Source organism: Fukomys damarensis, unplaced genomic scaffold (assembly GCF_012274545.1).
Source record: "Fukomys damarensis isolate Sample0158 unplaced genomic scaffold, DMR_v1.0_HiC HiC_scaffold_16, whole genome shotgun sequence".
Lineage (NCBI taxonomy): Eukaryota > Metazoa > Chordata > Mammalia > Rodentia > Bathyergidae > Fukomys > Fukomys damarensis.
In genome coordinates this window covers 3,283,239-3,299,941 of record NW_022900928.1, presented here as the reverse complement: position 1 = coordinate 3,299,941, position 16,703 = coordinate 3,283,239, and the positions used below count along the sequence as shown (strand labels likewise).

Sequence of the window (16,703 nt, the reverse complement as noted above, 5' to 3'; positions counted from 1 at the left end):
TCTCTTATCACACCTCCTTCAGCTTTCCATGCCTGTAAACAGTCCTACTCTGAGAGTCACAGAGATCACTAGCGTGGAAGCAAACGTGCCCATAGAAACATTCGCAAAAGTCAAAGTCATTGTCAAAGAATTTACATCATCCCTACCAAATGGGTCCAAGAACATCTCTTTGCATCAGACTTGTTTGCAGATCAGATTTTTTAGAAAAATTTTTACCTATTAAATAAATTGTCAAGCCTTATTAATTTCCTTCCTACTTCTGCATCTACTACAGCCCTAGTCTTGGAGTCTTATGTCCTACTAAGTAAGTATACTCAGTCTTTCCATAACTTTGTTCCAAAAGAGCCTTTCCTGATCAAACAAATTTATCATAAAATTTTCCACCACTCTGCAGAACCATGGGGTGGGGGTGTCCTTTTTAGCTACTGTACTGAATCCTTTCAATGGAGTCATCAAGTTGTCTATCTTATGCCGAAGATGATTTGTGCAAATGTGAACATCAATAAACTCAACATTTTTCCGATTATGACAATACAATTTTTGTTTGGGAAATCAGAATAGGAACAGAGTCATTCTAGAAATACTGAGACTTACATAAAACTTATCATCGAATTATTCTCAACTTTGAAATTTCATAGGTCCTTTGATCCCACTTTGAAAGCCCCATTTTACAATCTCCTCTTTTACTATTTCTTTTCTATTAAGTTTATTGGTACAATTACATTCATCACTGGGATCTTGGACCTTTGTAAGACTCATCTTGGTTCTTATTTCTCCCCATTCCTCAGCCTACTCTTCACCCCTTCCGCCCCTCCCTGTTTACACGAAGACTTTGTTTCCATGTTCTTCCTTTTCACATGTTTTTTCTTTTCCCTTCTTTCTTTTCCCCCACCCCTCCCACTTCCCCTACTCCTTTAGATGTTTTCTTCCTATTACACCATAACAGTTATACATTTTGATCCGTATTTATACTTTTCGTTTCAATTAGTGCAAAGACTACTGACAGAGGCCCAGTGAGAAGGCTGAGTGTCTAGGTCTCCCCAGTCATATCTTTCTCAAGGTGTCAGTCTTTAATTCTGGTTCTGGAATCCAAGAGAACCAGATTTGCTGTGTTTATATAATTTGTGCAGCAACTTCAACCATGTATTTCTTTGCAAGTGGCCACAGTTTAATTGCTAATGTGTCCTCTAATTAGTCTTATTTTCAGTTGTATATTTGTGTTTTCCTCCCAGCAGAAAGGAAATGCAGCTCTTTACCAGTCACCTATCTAACGGGTGGAAAGGGTCTCCAGAAATCTATGTCCAAGTGGAATCTCAGAAAGCGGCTTTGTTTGGAAACAGGATTTTTGCAGATGTAGGTAATTAAATGAAAACGAGATCACACAAATCACAGTGGGCCTGAATCCGCTGACTGGTGTCCTTGTGAGAAGTAACAGTAGTGCCCCAGAAGCACTCACAGAGCGCAATGTGGTAGATAAGGAAGAAGAGATTGGTGTGGTCTCCGCAAAGCTGAGAAGAGCTGAGCGTTACCTGCAGAAGTAGGGTGAAGCAAGGAGGCGGCTGCCCGCTGAGTCTTCAGAGACAGCGTGGCTCTGGAAATAACTCGACTTCGGATTTCTCACTTCCAGGACTGTTTGTTTAAATTTCCTTCTTTAAAAAAAAAAAATCACACGTGTCAATACCGAATAGTTTCTCTGGTGTGCAAAACTAAAAGTGCAAATCAGGATCAAAATATTTAATTGATACTGTGTCATAGGAGGAAAAAAAAAACATCTAAAGGTGTAGGGGAAGAGGGAGGGGAGGGAAAAGGGAAGAAGGGGAAAAAACTATGAGAAAAGGAAAAAATGGAAACAAAGTCTTTGTAAATAGGGAAGGGTGGAGGGGTGAAGGGAGGGCAGGGGAATGGGGAAAAATAAGATCCAGGATGAATCATGTAAAGGTACAACAGCCCAATGATGAATGTAACTGCATTGTGCAACAAAAATGTACCAATAAACTTAATGGGAAAAAACAAAATGCCTCTTGGCTTTCTTCCACATCTCCCGCTTCTCCTCCTTCCTCTTCTTCTTCTCCTTTTTTTTTCTCTTTTGTACTAGAGGTTGAACCCAGGGATTTTGCACTGAGCTACATCTCCAGCCCCTAAAAAAAAATGTTTTTGAGACAGAGTCTCAGTAAGTCACTAATTCTCCTAGGCTGGGCTAGAACTTGTGATCCTCCTGCTTTAGCCTTCCTGTAACACTGGGATTGCTGGTGTGCACCACCATGCCTAGCTTTGGCTTTCTTTGTTAAGCCAGAAAGACCAAATCACCTGATAAAACACAAGTCACCATCAAAAACCTTTGCAGTGTGGCACTGCCCTCTTGGTAAAATCTGAACTGGAATATGTGGAATGCTAGCTAAAAAAGAAATGGGAGCTCCTCTCTGTACCTCGCCTCCCACTTTCCCCATGTTTACAAATGTAATTGAATGGTTTCCAAGATTCCGGAGTGGCTACTGTGCAACTGTCCCCAGCAGATGTGCCAGGTGAATTCCACTGGGAACCCTGAGTAGCGTTCACTAAGACGAACTAAAAGCTCACAAAGCAGCACAGATGGATAATAAATACATGAAAACGTGTTCATTATCATTAGCAGGAAAATGCAAAGCAAAACGATACTGAGATTCCATCTCCCCCTCAGTCAGATGGGCATCATCAAGAAAGGAACAAGCAACAAAAGCAAGGAAACCACTTTGTGGAGCTGCAGTGTAACCAAGAAATGCCACCAGAGTTCTTCGCCCTCTCACTTTTTAAATTAAATCCAGTGTCCACAGCGCTGCTGGAGGAGTGATTTACTTCCTTTCCTTCAGTAGCGCAATAAACACATTCACTCTGAAGAAACAGTGTTTGTGCCACATGTTTGCCCAGTCCAGTCCCTGCAAAATACACCAAGGGGGTCTCACTAAAAAGGCAGCAAAGTGCTTGAAAAAGTCAATCTTTTGTTACAGGTATGATATAAGCACATTGCAAACCCTGTGAGGAAAGAAATATATTGTATTATTTAGAGCAAGTTTTTTTACAGCGCAGAAGTACACAAAGGGCTCTCTTTTTTCAGATTCTCCTTACACAGAAACTGGATCCTAATGATAACAGACTCAAAGCAAATTGAATTGGAGTCTATATTAGTGAAGAGAAGAAGATTTACCCTTTGTTACTGGAAGAACTGATGTTCACTGGGAAGGTCCTGTGTGTCAGTCCTCGCCCACTGTGCTGTTTAGGTGTAGAACTTGTACAGAGTGCAAATCCTCACCGTAAGGTGTGAGCTCCATTTCCAGATGGACAAGTGGAGTCTCAGAAGTGTCAGCAGGCTAATTAGAGAAAGCCCTTGGAAAGAGACCAAGGTGATAATAGCCATTCAGTTCTTTTTGTTGTTGTTGTTAGCCTGTGTTGCTAATACCAACCTGTATTTTAAGAAGATCCGATTTTAAATCTGCTACAAGGGCAGCACAGAGGACCTGTCCCATTGCACTCGGACAGCGCCACTGGCAAGTTGCAAGGCTACTTCTCCCTGTGACTATCAGGGAAAAAAGTCTCTGCTTACATCAAATCACTTCTACCTCCTTCACCATTCCACCCAGTTTGATCATTCGCAGCAGACCACATGATCCTTGCAATGTTATTCAAGTCTTCTTTTAATACTCTTTAAGGCTCTAGCCACTTATGTTTCCTAAATGCCTCATAAAGGAATGTGTACTCAACCCCACAGTCCCCCAGCTTGCTTTCACCTTTCTAAGCTGTTTTGGTTTGCTGTTTGGTGTTTGGACATTACTTTTCTGAATCTACATGCCAAATGTATTAAATCACCCAAAGGACAGTTTGCATTTTTTTTCCTTTTCCTGCCAACATGACTTTTTTAGGGCCTTTGATTTGTTCCCTTTGCTTCTGCTGCCGCTGAAGCGAGCTGAACGCTTTGGAAGCAATGGTCTTGGCCCTCCATGCAGTCATCTCCTCTAAACCACCCAATGAGATGCCAACTTCAGATGCAAATACGAAGAATGAGAAGTCAATGACCCAAAAGAAAAGAGAGCAAATAAATAGATGTTGTGCTGATCCTACTGCAGTCTTTAATCAACATTTGTTATCTACTTACTAGATACACAGGATGGAGCTACCTAAATACAAACTGATGATTTTCTAATGGGATAGTTAGAAATCTGCTAAACTGCCCTTCCAGATAAATAGTCAACTACAAATAAAAGTTTAGAGATTATTGAGATTACTTATTTGAATAATTATGACTTTGCTACGTGCACAATTATTTTTTATTTTTCTTGAGACAGAGTCTTACTAAATTGACCAGACTGGCCTCAAATTTTCAATCCTCCTGCCTCAGGACTCCTGGAATCATAGACATGAGTCACTGTGCCAAGATTTAAGCTATGGCATTTGTTAATTACTTAGAGAAGTTAAATAAGTGTGCCAAGATCATATAGCTACTTGATGCCAAGATTAACACTGGACTGCAGATATTTCCAAAAGTTACTGTCTGGGAAAATATCAAGAGGATTTTACAAAGGAGTAAGAAATCAGAACAAACTTCTGGAACAGACAGGGCAGGCCGAAGATTGGGGAAGGATTTTGGAATATTGTCTCAATTTTATATTTTACTATTTAAGGCATGGATTCAAATCTATGCTTCATTTATTAGATGCATAAGATTTTATTCTGGGCAGGTTCTTCACTTTGTAAATCTCAACATTGTTAGTGTAATGATAATGTCAAAAACTTGTAAATAAAAGATCAAATCTGACTGCATTGCATAAAACCCAACGAAATGCAGAAAATTGCCTCCATAAACCCAAGTCCAGAGGTGGGTGTGGCAGGGTTGGAAGAGCCGCTGTCCAGCACCTGGGCAACTGTCATGAGGTCACCTGACAGAGGCCGGAAGGCAGCTCTGCCCTAGGTCAGAAAACAGGAAGATGTAACCAGGGCCAAAGTGCAGAGCTTCTCCAGGGCCCCCTAGAAGACTTTGGAATCTAAATCTGCAGATCAAACACTGCCTCATAGCTTGGCTTAGCATCAAGAGAGGCTAAGAAACAGCAGTCAGCCCAGGCACAGAATTTAGGAAACTACTGATAGAGAAGAACTCACATAGGAAGGCAATTGGCCCTGTGTATTCTAAACAAGTAGTGAGCACAGTGCTCATGGAGATTAAATGAGCATTGTTCTTATTACTAATAAGGAAATCAGGGAGTCAGGGAAGAATGGGGATGCTTGCCACACCTGAAGCAGCACTGTAAAGAATTCTATGGAAGCTGACTCACTCAGTGGCCCCCACAGCCCTCTCATGCTTTGACACAGAAACATCAGTGTTCAAAGGGAAGTTAAGGATCTCGTCCACAGTCCCACAGCTGGGAAATGAAGCTGAGTTTCTAGCTCAAGTCCATTTCGTTCCAGAAGCTCACTTTTCTGTGGCACTTTTTTCTTTTTCTTTTTTTCTTTTTTTGCCTGAAAAGGTGACAGCATGAACACCATACTATATCTCTGGTGGTCTTTGAGCTTTGACTAACTGTCTTGGTCCTTGGAAGCCTGGACATGATCAGCTGCTGCTGTGAGTCTGAGCTCTTGGAAAGATGGTCAGGAGAGGACGAAGGCTGCAAAGCCAGGCAGCAAACTCAAAGGAGCATTCCTCACAGCCATATGACTCATCTGAGCCTGCTGTGCAGCACACACAGCCCCCACATGCTCAGCACCTCAGAACTGAACAATGCATCCCACACCTCACTCCTGAGGTGTGTGGGCCTCTTCCTGCCAATATGAGATCGATAGCACCAAATGCACCACACAGATGAGTCAGGGGGCAAACTTCCTGCCACTTCCCCAGCACAGGACTCTGAGGGCTTTGGGTTTCTGGAAGTCCTTTCCAAGGAAGGAGTTTTCACTTCCATCCCAGATGGGTCATGTGCTTAGATGTATCTCCCTAAGACTCCCCCAGATTTTCAGCATTAAACAGGCCAGCACTGCACTCACACACTACGTGATACTTAATTCTTGACTATAGCCTTAAAGAGGCTTCAGGCCAAGAGAAGTTAAGTATCCTCAGCACCGTCATTGGCAGAACTACCTGAAGAATACAAGTGACACAGGATTTGAAGCCAAAAGAATAAAGAAAATGTGGGGACATTTGCCTGTGGTCTATAGCTGTGGATTAACATAAAACTTATCAGTTTGAGTGGGTTGAAAATGAACAGGTTGAACACACACTACAAGCCAGGTCTGGGAAGAGATGAGTAAGATCCTTGTTATAGGGTTCTATTGGTGGGAAAGTAAGTGGGCAGTCATCCTGGGACAGATCTCACCAATGCGTGAGATGATGTCACACACAGCTTGGGTTCCCAGGTGTTGGCACTCTTATGGTATAAAAGAAGTCTCTTCGAGACAGTAGACGTGAGTGGGAGCACTTATGATATCTCATTTATTAAAAAGCCCTCCAGTGTACAAGCACCATTCTACAGTGCTGGGAAGAGAGGAATGACCCAGATGGAGGAGGTCCTGTTGTCACATGGTGAGTTCTACTGAGGAATTCCTATAATGCACAAGTAAAATAGAAACACAAATAGGCAAATCTTATGGTGTGCTACATGGTGGGAAGAAAAGCAAGCAGAGTGAGCTGGGGATAATGTCTCAGCTGTTCCTTGTGTCCATCCTTTGTGCTTCTCTCTGTAAACCAGCAACATCAGCACTGCTGGACAGAGGGCCACCAGATACTTGGTCAGTCACTAAATTTGATTCTGTTTGGCCCACAGTGAAGCAGCTGGTCATCATGCTGTAATCATCCATAACTAGTTGGGCAGTTTCATAGAGCAGGGTTAGGGAGAGGACAAGACTGGCTCTCTAGGAAGGGAGTGTGTGATTTTGTCAAATGAGTTTGCTAAGAACATTTCAGCCTTTAGTTCTCCAATGTTCCATCTCTTTATTCACCTGTCCATTCATCTACACAAGTTAATGTGTGAGCAAAGCATCCACTCCACACCTGTTACTGTGACAAAGTGCTATAAAAGCCCTCAAAGAGAACACTAAGGCATTTTAATACAGAAAGAAACACACACATTTCTATCCATAAATCAAATATCTATCCCCATATCTCAGAGGGATGGTGGAAATAAATTTCCAAGGCATTGGCAGAATTTTGAATCTGTGACTGTTTTTTCAGGACAACTTGCAAAGTTATTTTCTTCTGAGAAGTAAATATAACAGGTGAGGTAATAGGGTTTTGTCAGGCAAAGCACTTCCAGGCCAGAGGGCTAAGTGATGTATCAATAATAAATGTGTGTGATTGGACCACATTTCCAGAGTCTATAGGGCTCCTCAGAAAGATGGTCCTCTGTGACAGGAGGTCTCTCTGCTGGTGAGAATACAGCTAAAAGTCATTATGGATTCCACAAGTACAGCATGTTCTACTTCCCCAACCAGATGTACGCCACAGTCAAACATGAATCTAAAATTATCAATTTTATCAGGAGCTATGGAACCAAAGTTTTGTTGCTTTTGATCATGGAGATAAAATTTCTCAGCTCCACTTCAAGGAGAAAAATTATCTAAGTTAATCTTCAAGAGCCCACAATCAGAGTAATTATTAGTCAGCTCATGCAGATGTAATAGAAGGTTAAGTGTATTTTTTCCTGTTCTTTAAAAGTTCTATAAAGGTATCAACACATTGGAAATAACATTATCAGCAGCAGGCCTCAAAATTGGATGTGTTAAAGATGCCAATTATATATATTAATCTTTAGTTCATCATACTCTGAAGTTGAAGGTATAAGGTTGGACATAAAGCAAAGATTGTGTGGATGAGGTTTTCTATTTTGCTAGCTGTAAATGGTATCAATAGAAAAACATCATTGTCAATGCTGAGAGAAAAATGATATTTTTTTCTCATCCTAAGTTAAATGAGTTTGTTTTTTGTTTTTTGTTTGTTTTTTTAATTGGGGTTTTAAGAAAGCACTCATGGTCTTGGATATGGCTGAGATAAGGGAAGAATGACTCTGAGAAGAAAGTGATAAGTGGAAATAACAGAATAAGCCAAATAAGAAAATCCTTCCACCTGGAAATCAACAGAGCACTGTGTGCCTTTGTCACCTCCTGTCCCACTGCAAGGGTGCCCGACTCTAGAGGGTCCTCCTACACTGGCAAGGAAAACAGACATACTAAAACAAATTCTTCCTTCCCTTCAGGGAGCAAACCCAAGACAGGAAGATGAGAAGCTTAAAACTGATTAAGAATCTGTGTTAGATTGGACCAGGAAGTTTTGCTATATGAGACTGGCCAGAAAAGTTAGGGTTCATGCCTGGGATTTTATTCAGGAGATCATTTGTTGCAGCTTTAAAATGTGTCCAAAAATGCTTTCTTCAACTGGTACAGTTCATTTCTCCTCCTTGCATGTGTGGGTTAAACTTAAGGACTCCTTTGTAAGGAGAACAATATGGCAGAGGGAACACTGCAAGACTGAGTCATAAAAGATACTATAATTCCTCACTTGCTCTATTGTATCACACACACTGACAAGAGCTGCCCACCGTGACAAGAGGATACACAAGCAACTCCATAGGGCCCCACGGTGAGGAACTGAGGACTTGGACTTAGAGACAGATTCGCAACCCACCTTGGAAGCGAGAGGCCAGCCCCATCCAAGTCTTCAGACAACTGCCTGCCTGGCTGACATGGTGACTGCAGCCCTGTTCCGGTCCTGGAACCAGAGCCACCAGCTAAGTCATCCTCAGATCTGGACGTTCAGAAACTCTGGGATGTAAAAAAGTTATAATTGTAAGCTCTTAAACTTTGGGGGTGATTTGTTTTGTGACAATATATCAACAATATGGCATGATAGTAAATCCATAGAGTGAAAACTGAGGGGTAGATCTGACAGAATTTGAAGTTGCTTCCTGATTGCACACTACCAAGCATCGCTCATTTCATAAATCAGTCACCCAGAGAGAAGATGCAGTGCTTGGTGGTGTTGACTTCATTTCATTCAGTCTCTTCCTCAATAATTATAATGAGACTTATAAGTGTGGAGAAAACCTGCTCACTATGTAATTGGGAAGGTCAACTCTGAACAAAACCCAACACTCCCAAGAAGGTACTTTAGCATAGCAGTTATGAAAGCAGTCACTGGAGAGAGATTCAACTGGATTGGAGCCTAGAGTTTGTCATTTATCAGCACCGTGCCTTAGGGAGGTAATCACTATTTCTTTCTTCAGTTTCTATAAATCATCTGTAAATCAGAAAAGCACTCTCTGGTGGGAGGATGATTGATTTCAGATATTCTGTAGGAAAATTAGCAAGATGACAAAGCATCTGATCCCTGTCCTTCCTCCCTACTCCTCCACGCGTGGGATCAGAAAGTCGAGCATCCACCTCTCTGCTCCACGTTCCACGGGTAAGCAAAGGAGAAGACCCGTGGAGAGGAAAGCCGAGAAGGGCAAGCTCTGGAATCCCTGCAAACGAGGAGGCACGGCTTGGCCACCGATGGGAGTGGAGCCACTGGTGACTGAAGCCGCACCGACACGCAGAATGTTGCACAAGACAAAAAGCTATTGTTGTGGACGTTAAAAAGTGAAGCAGTGTTGATGGATGATGGGAGACATGCACACACGCACACATTCGTGCACACCCACGCACGTGGCAAGCCTCCCTTTGGATCCAAACACCAATTCCAAACAGTACAGAATTTGCTTGATGGTGACAGGGTTCTGAGATTAATTTCTGAACAAGGGTCGGGTCACAGTGATACAGAAGTGGAAGAAACACCACATTACGAAGAGGTGAGCAAGAGAGTCTGGGACTGGAAAGGGCTCCAGTCCAGTTTGAGTTTAAGCACTTCACCACTTCCCAGACCTTCTTGCTCACATCACATACCACCAAGTCCCTCCTAGTCAAAAACATCACTGCAGCCACTTGTAGTACACCAACGATGAGTTTACCAGATTCGAAGATGTCTGTTTCAGAAGAAGACAGACACGGGAAGTGAGCACCAGAAACAAGACCCCATGAATCAAGGCTGAAAAGTCTACAGAATCTCCTAGTAGAATTTCCAATTGTGATCACATGTACCTTTAGATCACTTATCCAGCTGGGGATTCTGTGAGGACCAGTCTTCCACTTGCTTCTCCTTATGGAGAAACAGAAGTGGCTACCTGACATAGAGATAAAAGCACTAAAGGAGTGGTGGGTGGAGCCTAAGAACCTGCACAATTCCTACTCCTAAATATTGACATGACACCACTAGAGCAGAGACAGAAAATCTAGGGGCTTTGTCTGGACTGAAAGTACTGGTCATTTCCATATGAAAACCAGAGCTATTGGAGCTAATGTCAGGACTGGCTGGCTGGCTTCTTTTGAATCACCAGCCCACCCCGCCCCAAAGATAGCTCAACCAAGATTTCATCCATGATAAGAGGAAGTGTTTCATGCAGAGGTTGTGAGAGAGACAGCCTGTTTATGGTCTCCTTGATGATGTTTGTCTGTCGGCATCAGCAGTGGACTTTTGAGGCCAGATAATTATTCGTTGTGGGTAGTTATACTTGCATTTTAAGACATTTAGCAGATTTCCTGAGATTGGCCCATCAGATACCAATAAGCTTCTTTCCCATGGGAACAACCAAAATTATCTCCAGACACTGTCAAATGTCCCCTGATGGCAACATTGCCCCAGTAGAAAGCCATGTTTTCCTGTGGCAGTAAAAACATTATGAACTTACTGCAGTGCAAAGGGATCTTATTGCTTCATATGATGAAAAAATTCAGGCATAGAAACCAGCACAGGGACAGCTGGAACCAGGAGCTCAGCTGGCATCAATCACTTAGATCTGTCCTTCTCTTTAATCCCCCAAATCCTATAGCATAATTCCATTTTCACAGACTTCCTCTCTAAGATTAATTTTTAAAATTCAGTGTGTCACTTCTACTTGCAAATTAAAGAGCAATATTTTCTCTCTTCTTCAATAGTGTGATATTAAACACGACCTTCGTTGGTCTGACATGAGTGTCAGGCCCCTGTCTGAATCCAGCATTGTCATTACAAAGTGCATGCTGAGGGCTGTGGGTCTGGGCTACTGGTCAACCTCACCCGGTGTCGGGTACTGAGGCTCAGGGTGGGGTTTTCTAAAGCAAGTTTAGATCCAGTACTATCCAATGCTGGGGATGGAGCATGAAGTTTGGGTGCAAAACTAACAACTAGTCTCCAGGTGGTCCAGTATTTGCTGCCTTGCATGTGCTTCCCTTGAAAAACAGCAAGGCTGGGCTCCCCAGCGTCCTCAGCACCGTGGGCCCCTGGTAAAGAATTATTCCTTGCAAGGCTTTGGAGAATCAATAGCACCAAAGAGCTGAGACAGCACATAGCTCATCTCTTGGAATCTTTTCAAAAATAATCACCTTGAAAATGCCGAGGAGGATTTCTTTGCCTACTATAGATTAGAGGAAAAAAAGAAGGGTGGGGAACCAGGAAGAAAAATAACCCTGCGCTGCCTGCCAGTCAGCCTCCGGGTGCATCTCCGTCCGCAGGCCCACCCACCGCAGCCTCACCCACCTGCTCACAGCCCAGAGGAGGAGGCCTCATTTCCCGGTTACCAGCTCCCCAGAGCACAGTGGGCTGCAGGAAGGCGACGGCAATGAGCCCTCTCACAGTGAACTGCAAGCCGGTTGTTGCACAGGTCTCCATAGGTGCAGAGATCCTCTAGCCAGCCTCCCAGGGGGCCGCTGAGGGCGCAGCCCCTGCCTCTGGCCACTCATTCCGGGGATCCTCTCTCCACAGCCTGACCCACACGAGCCTCTAGCTGCATCTCAAGAACCGGTCTGGGGCTCCCGGCTTATGCCTGAGCTCACAAACACGCGGAACACAAGCGTTAGTGGGAGAGAGAGAGCGTTAGCTGCTCCTCTCCCCCAGCAAGGAGGAGGAAGAGGAGGAGGGGAGAGGAAAGAAGGAGGGAGAGGAGGAGGAGGAGGAGGAGTGGGGGAGGCCAGAGAGGGCACCAGGAATCCCAGGGAGCAGTCTCCCCGCAGGGGGTGCCAGGCTGCGTGGGCCCAGCTGCAGACGGCAGCCTCCCGGGTGCTGCGGCCCTGGTGAGCCTCGCAGAGCCTTCGAAGGCCGGGCTGCTGCACAGAGCGCGCGGCGATGACCTTGCGATTTCCTCCACGGCAACGCGGTGATAACAGCATTTCGTTTCCCTCGGGGGCATAGCTAGGCATAAACAGGGAAAGCACTCAGCCTGCACTGAGCAGCGTGTGGCTCGGGGCGAGAGCTCAAGAAACACCGGCGGCTGAGGAGGAGGAGGCAGGGGAGGCTGCGCGGCCGAAGGAAGAGACCCGGAGCCCCACGACAGGCCCGGAACCCTGTCCTCCCTCGGGTTCAGTCTGTCCCTCCCCCGGTAGACGCGGGCTGCGAGCTTTCTGTGCGAAGGCGATGAGGGCTGAGGTCCTCAGGGAAACCAAGGCAGTTGGCGGCTGTGTCGGCACCATCATCGCCACCGTCACCGACCGCGGTGCTTTTTGCTCGATGTCAGCCCTCGTGCTCCGTTCCTCACTTTTCTTGACGACACGCACGGTACCTAGAGGACAGCACGAACGTTCCCTCTGCTTTGGAGATCAGAACATGGGCGCCAGAGAGGTGAAGTCGTTGTCTGTACCCGGACGCCAGGAGGAAACAGCGGGGCTGCGGGTGGGGTCCGGCTCCCAAGTTCCAGCGAGCCGCCGAGGGGCCGGGGCAGCCCCTGCTTGCCAAAGGCACCGCAGACTGCGGGGCCGGTTCTCTGAGCTCTCCAGGCTGCGAAGCCGGGGCGCAGAGGCGTCCTGGGATTCTGTCACCAACCCCGGGGTCCTCGCCTTCTGCTTTAGTTGCTTCCCTCTCCAAATATCACCTTGACGCACACCGTGCCTCCCGCCCAGACCAAGTCTCCAGGCTCCAACTGCTGCCCCACCCTGTGCACTGTTCGGAAGACTGAGTTTCTGCGTAGCCTCCGGCCCTCTTCTCTTGCCTCCTCCTCCCTCCTGCCCAGTCTTAAAAAAGCCTTCCTCAGCTTCACAGCCGGCTGGCTGAGTCATGGAGGGGAGGCCTGCTCCCTCAGCTGGCCCCCAAAGGAGGGCTGGTGTGTCGTTCACCTCCTTGTGCAGGAGCCAGGTGCTTGAGCTCAGAGAGACTGTGCCTGCGAGACCACAGCACTAGGGCTGCCTTCCCCTCGGGCCGGAGCTAAGTCCTCCCTCTCCAGAGGTGACCTTTCACAGGGCGAACAATCTAAACTATTCCTCTGTTCAGTAGGCCTTCATTCTTCTCCGTAAGAACACTGTTCATTAAATGGTCTCTTTTGATATTAATGTGGGTGTCAAAATGTGGGCTATTTGAAGAATGCCCTGACATAGAAGTGATTTCTAAAGAAAATGTTAAAAAGGAAAAACAAAATGGCTACCGATGGATGCCTTATGTGGTTTAACTGTCCAGAGACTGGTAAGGAATATTTATCCTTACAAAAGTATCCGATTTGACAAGATAAGGAGAAGCCAAAGCTCTCAAAGGCACACAAACCATACCAAGGTGTTGCTCCTCTGACAAAGATATCAAATGAGTCACATTTATCAGGAGCTTTAACAGGAGGAATGAGAGGTGGGTGTGCATTGCTGTACCAGAATCCAGCAGTGAAAGGTTGTTATTTGCTTAAATGCCATGTTTCACAAATTGGAGAAGTACTACTCATTTTGAATGGCATCCATTAGGCTCCTACCTAGCTCAAAATTCTCTGACCAGAGTTTAAAAACCAGAACAAACCTTGGCAGTGGTCAGACATTTAAAGAAATTGTAAAGAGTTGTGTGCAAAACAATTTCTTAAAAAGACTCAGAGCCAACTCTCTACAATTTCTTTCTTCTGTTGGAGTCATATTTTGACCGGGAAATCTCCCTGATCTTCAAAGGCATGCCAGATTTGTGGTCCTTGTGTTTTCCTAGTTTGGGATTAGTGTTAATCAGGGGGATCTGCTCTCTAAGAGTTTAATAGAATCAAGATCTGGGTGTGGTGCAGGATAGGCCTAAGAGCAGGATGAGCTGAGCGGAGCACTTTCACCGTCAAGGATACACTTGAAGAAAAAAAAAAAGAGGGGCTGGGGATTTAGCTAAGTGGTTCCACTCCTGCCTCAAAAGCACAAGGGCCAGAGTGTGATCCCTAGCACAAAAAGAAAAAAAAAAAGAAAAAGGTTATGGACTAGAGCTGAGGAATCTAGAGGGGTGTAAAGTTCACATGCACAGGAGGTGCCAGGAGCAAGCTGTGAGTTGAGGCCCTGGGTGGGAGGACACAGCTGAACAGGGGTTCCACAAATTAACCCGAGCAGCACGTGGAAGTTGCTGTTTGTTTACCTGTTTACCCTGTGCTAAACATTTCCTGGGAGCCCACTTTGCGTCACACAGTGCTCTGGACTTGAAATCCAATAAAGATCACGGCACAATTCTATACCCTTTTGCAGCCTGCCATCTGATGGAAGGGTCAGACAATATACAGATGCCTTTTTAAAAAGTAATTTTAGCAAAGGGCAAATGCTGTGAATATAAGCAAGATCTCCATTGCCTGAAACACTCAGGAAAATGGAAAAAGTACAGCCCACAGATTCACTCTCACCACACATCCACCAGGGATGAATAGCTCACTGAAGAGAGAGAAAGAAAGAAGCAAACATGTGCAATATGGCTGCTTCGTGTTGTAAAGATATGACAAGAAGAAAAATCAAAGCTCAAATTGTGATCCACAAGCTAAGGAGGAGCCTGACACTGGCCTAGAACAGGGCCAGGGAGACTCCCAGGCAGGCACGGAAGCAGAACCCGCAGGGAGGGGAGGAGTGGCACTAGCTGGCAGAAGGCAAAAATCAAATGCAAAGCACCCCAGAGAGAGTACGCCTGGTCTGTGCCCTGAAGCTTCCATTTACAGCATTCAGGTGACTGATCTTTGCTCAACCACGACTCGCAGGAAAAAATGAAAAGGTCAGGGGTAAAGGGTGAATGGAAAACCAAGTTTGGCTGAAACCTTTGATTGAATAATAAAAACCAGTGAGCCTTCCTAAAACCTGAGCATTGATTATGCGATGCCTTTTTAATAATGTGCATGATGAAATGGGCAGACACATAACATCTTTTCCATCACCCACCAGAGTAGAATGTTGGTCCTGAGAAAAGTGCTTCTGCTTTGGTCTGTGAGCTTTGTGAGACTCTTTTTGCACGAACCACCTACTTTTAATTGAAGGAAAAATGAAAAAAACTGATTCTTCAGACTTGACTGTTTTCCGAAATTTGTCTTGTAAGCGAAGGAAGAAAGCTTGCTAATTCAAGGCTAACTGGGAGATTTTGCTGCCCACGATAAAATTTGCACCTTAAGTAAAAATTAAAATTTGGAAAACTTGTATCAACCTCTGAATTCAAAAGCTTACCCTATGCATACTAATCTGACATTGTTAGAGATGATATTAATGCACGTAATTTTTATTCTGAACTTAATTTTGGTCAGTTTGATTCCAATAGGTGAATTGAGTAGATAATAGGGAATTTCTCTATATCCCAACTCTCTTACACAATTTCACTGATATCTTGCATCAGTGTGTATCATTGGTTAAGCCTCTGGTTCGATATTGAAATGTTCTTTTTAACTACATTTTATAGTGTATACGACAATTTGTCCTCTCTGTAGTACAGTTCTATGTGTTTGAACAAATGTGAAATGTTATTTAAACACATTATAGTCTCATATAGAATAGTTTTGCCACTGTAAACATCCCCCATACTTTGTCTATTCATCCCTTTTTCCACCTTCCCAAAACTCCTAGTGCTTTCTTGTTATCTGTAACACTGCCTTTGCAGGAATGTGACAGTCGGGATCGTATAACATGGACTTTTCAGGCATGCTCCTTTCACTTAAAAATATGTTCTAAGACCCCTCTCCACCCGTGTCTTTCCATGGGGAGAAAGCTGCCTTCTTATAATATTCCATCATGTAGATGTACCAGAATCTGCTTATACATTCACTTATCAAAGGACATTTTTGTGGTTTCCAATTTGGGGAAATTGTGGAGAATGGTGCTAGAATCTTTATGTGCTCCACTTTGTCGCTCTATTTTCAGTTTGCTTGGGTAAGTATCTCTAGTTGATGCATGGTAAGAAAAAAACTTAGCTATGTAAGAAATCGCCTAAGACACCTCTAAGGTAATTCTCTGCTCTGCCAAAATGAACAAGCTTGCCTGTTTCTCCACTGATACATGCTAGTGTCAAGGTTTCGGAGTTTGGAAAACTTGTAAAGAAGCTTAGAAGCTTTTTGTGCATCTGTAGTGATATTAATGTATGTAATTTTTGATGAATGGATCCGTTTTTGGCAGCTTGGCACTCATAAGGACCTGGAATGGCTGGCACAGCATTTCCGCAGTTTCCATGAAGTGGTATTTCACTGATTCTTCACTTCCGGGACAGGAATGGCAAATGACGGTGGGCATCATGTTACGGGATCACTTGGTGAGGTGTACGTGCAGATAGATCATTAGCCGAGTTGTAATTGTGATGTTTTATTACTATTGCTATCATTATCAGTATCACTACTGAAATTTTAGAGCTCTTCATATATTTTAGGTATAATTCCTATGTCAGGAATATGTTTGGAATATTTTCTTTTTGTCAGTGCATTGTTACTTTGTTTACTTAGCAATGTCTT

The 16,703-nt window shown here is 44.3% G+C and overlaps 1 protein-coding gene across 4 annotated transcripts; it reads right to left on the bottom strand.

The window, feature by feature from the left end:
• Positions 1-917: 917 nt before the first annotated feature.
• LOC117286302 lies at positions 918-12,150 on the bottom strand. Of its 4 annotated transcripts, none has more exons than XR_004517399.1 (2): positions 11,564-12,150; positions 918-1,649 (listed from the first exon to the last, which is right to left on the bottom strand). XR_004517399.1 is itself a non-coding variant. In XM_033764056.1 (2 exons), exon 1 carries the CDS (start codon positions 10,177-10,179, stop codon positions 9,247-9,249), a length of 933 nt encoding a protein of 310 aa, XP_033619947.1. In that variant the 5' UTR covers positions 10,180-12,150; the 3' UTR covers positions 918-1,649; positions 8,639-9,246. The 4 variants fall into 4 exon arrangements, 3 of the variants coding, with proteins under 3 accessions (XP_033619947.1, XP_033619948.1, XP_033619949.1); XM_033764056.1 differs by having other exon boundaries at positions 8,639-12,150; XM_033764057.1 differs by having other exon boundaries at positions 918-1,646; positions 8,639-12,150.
• Between the last annotated feature and the right edge of the window lie 4,553 nt (positions 12,151-16,703).

Coding starts and splice junctions, on each gene's coding strand:
- LOC117286302 (XM_033764056.1), bottom strand. CDS start 10,179: ATGTCAGGTAGCCACTTCTGTTTCTCCATAAGGAGAAGCAAGTGGAAG.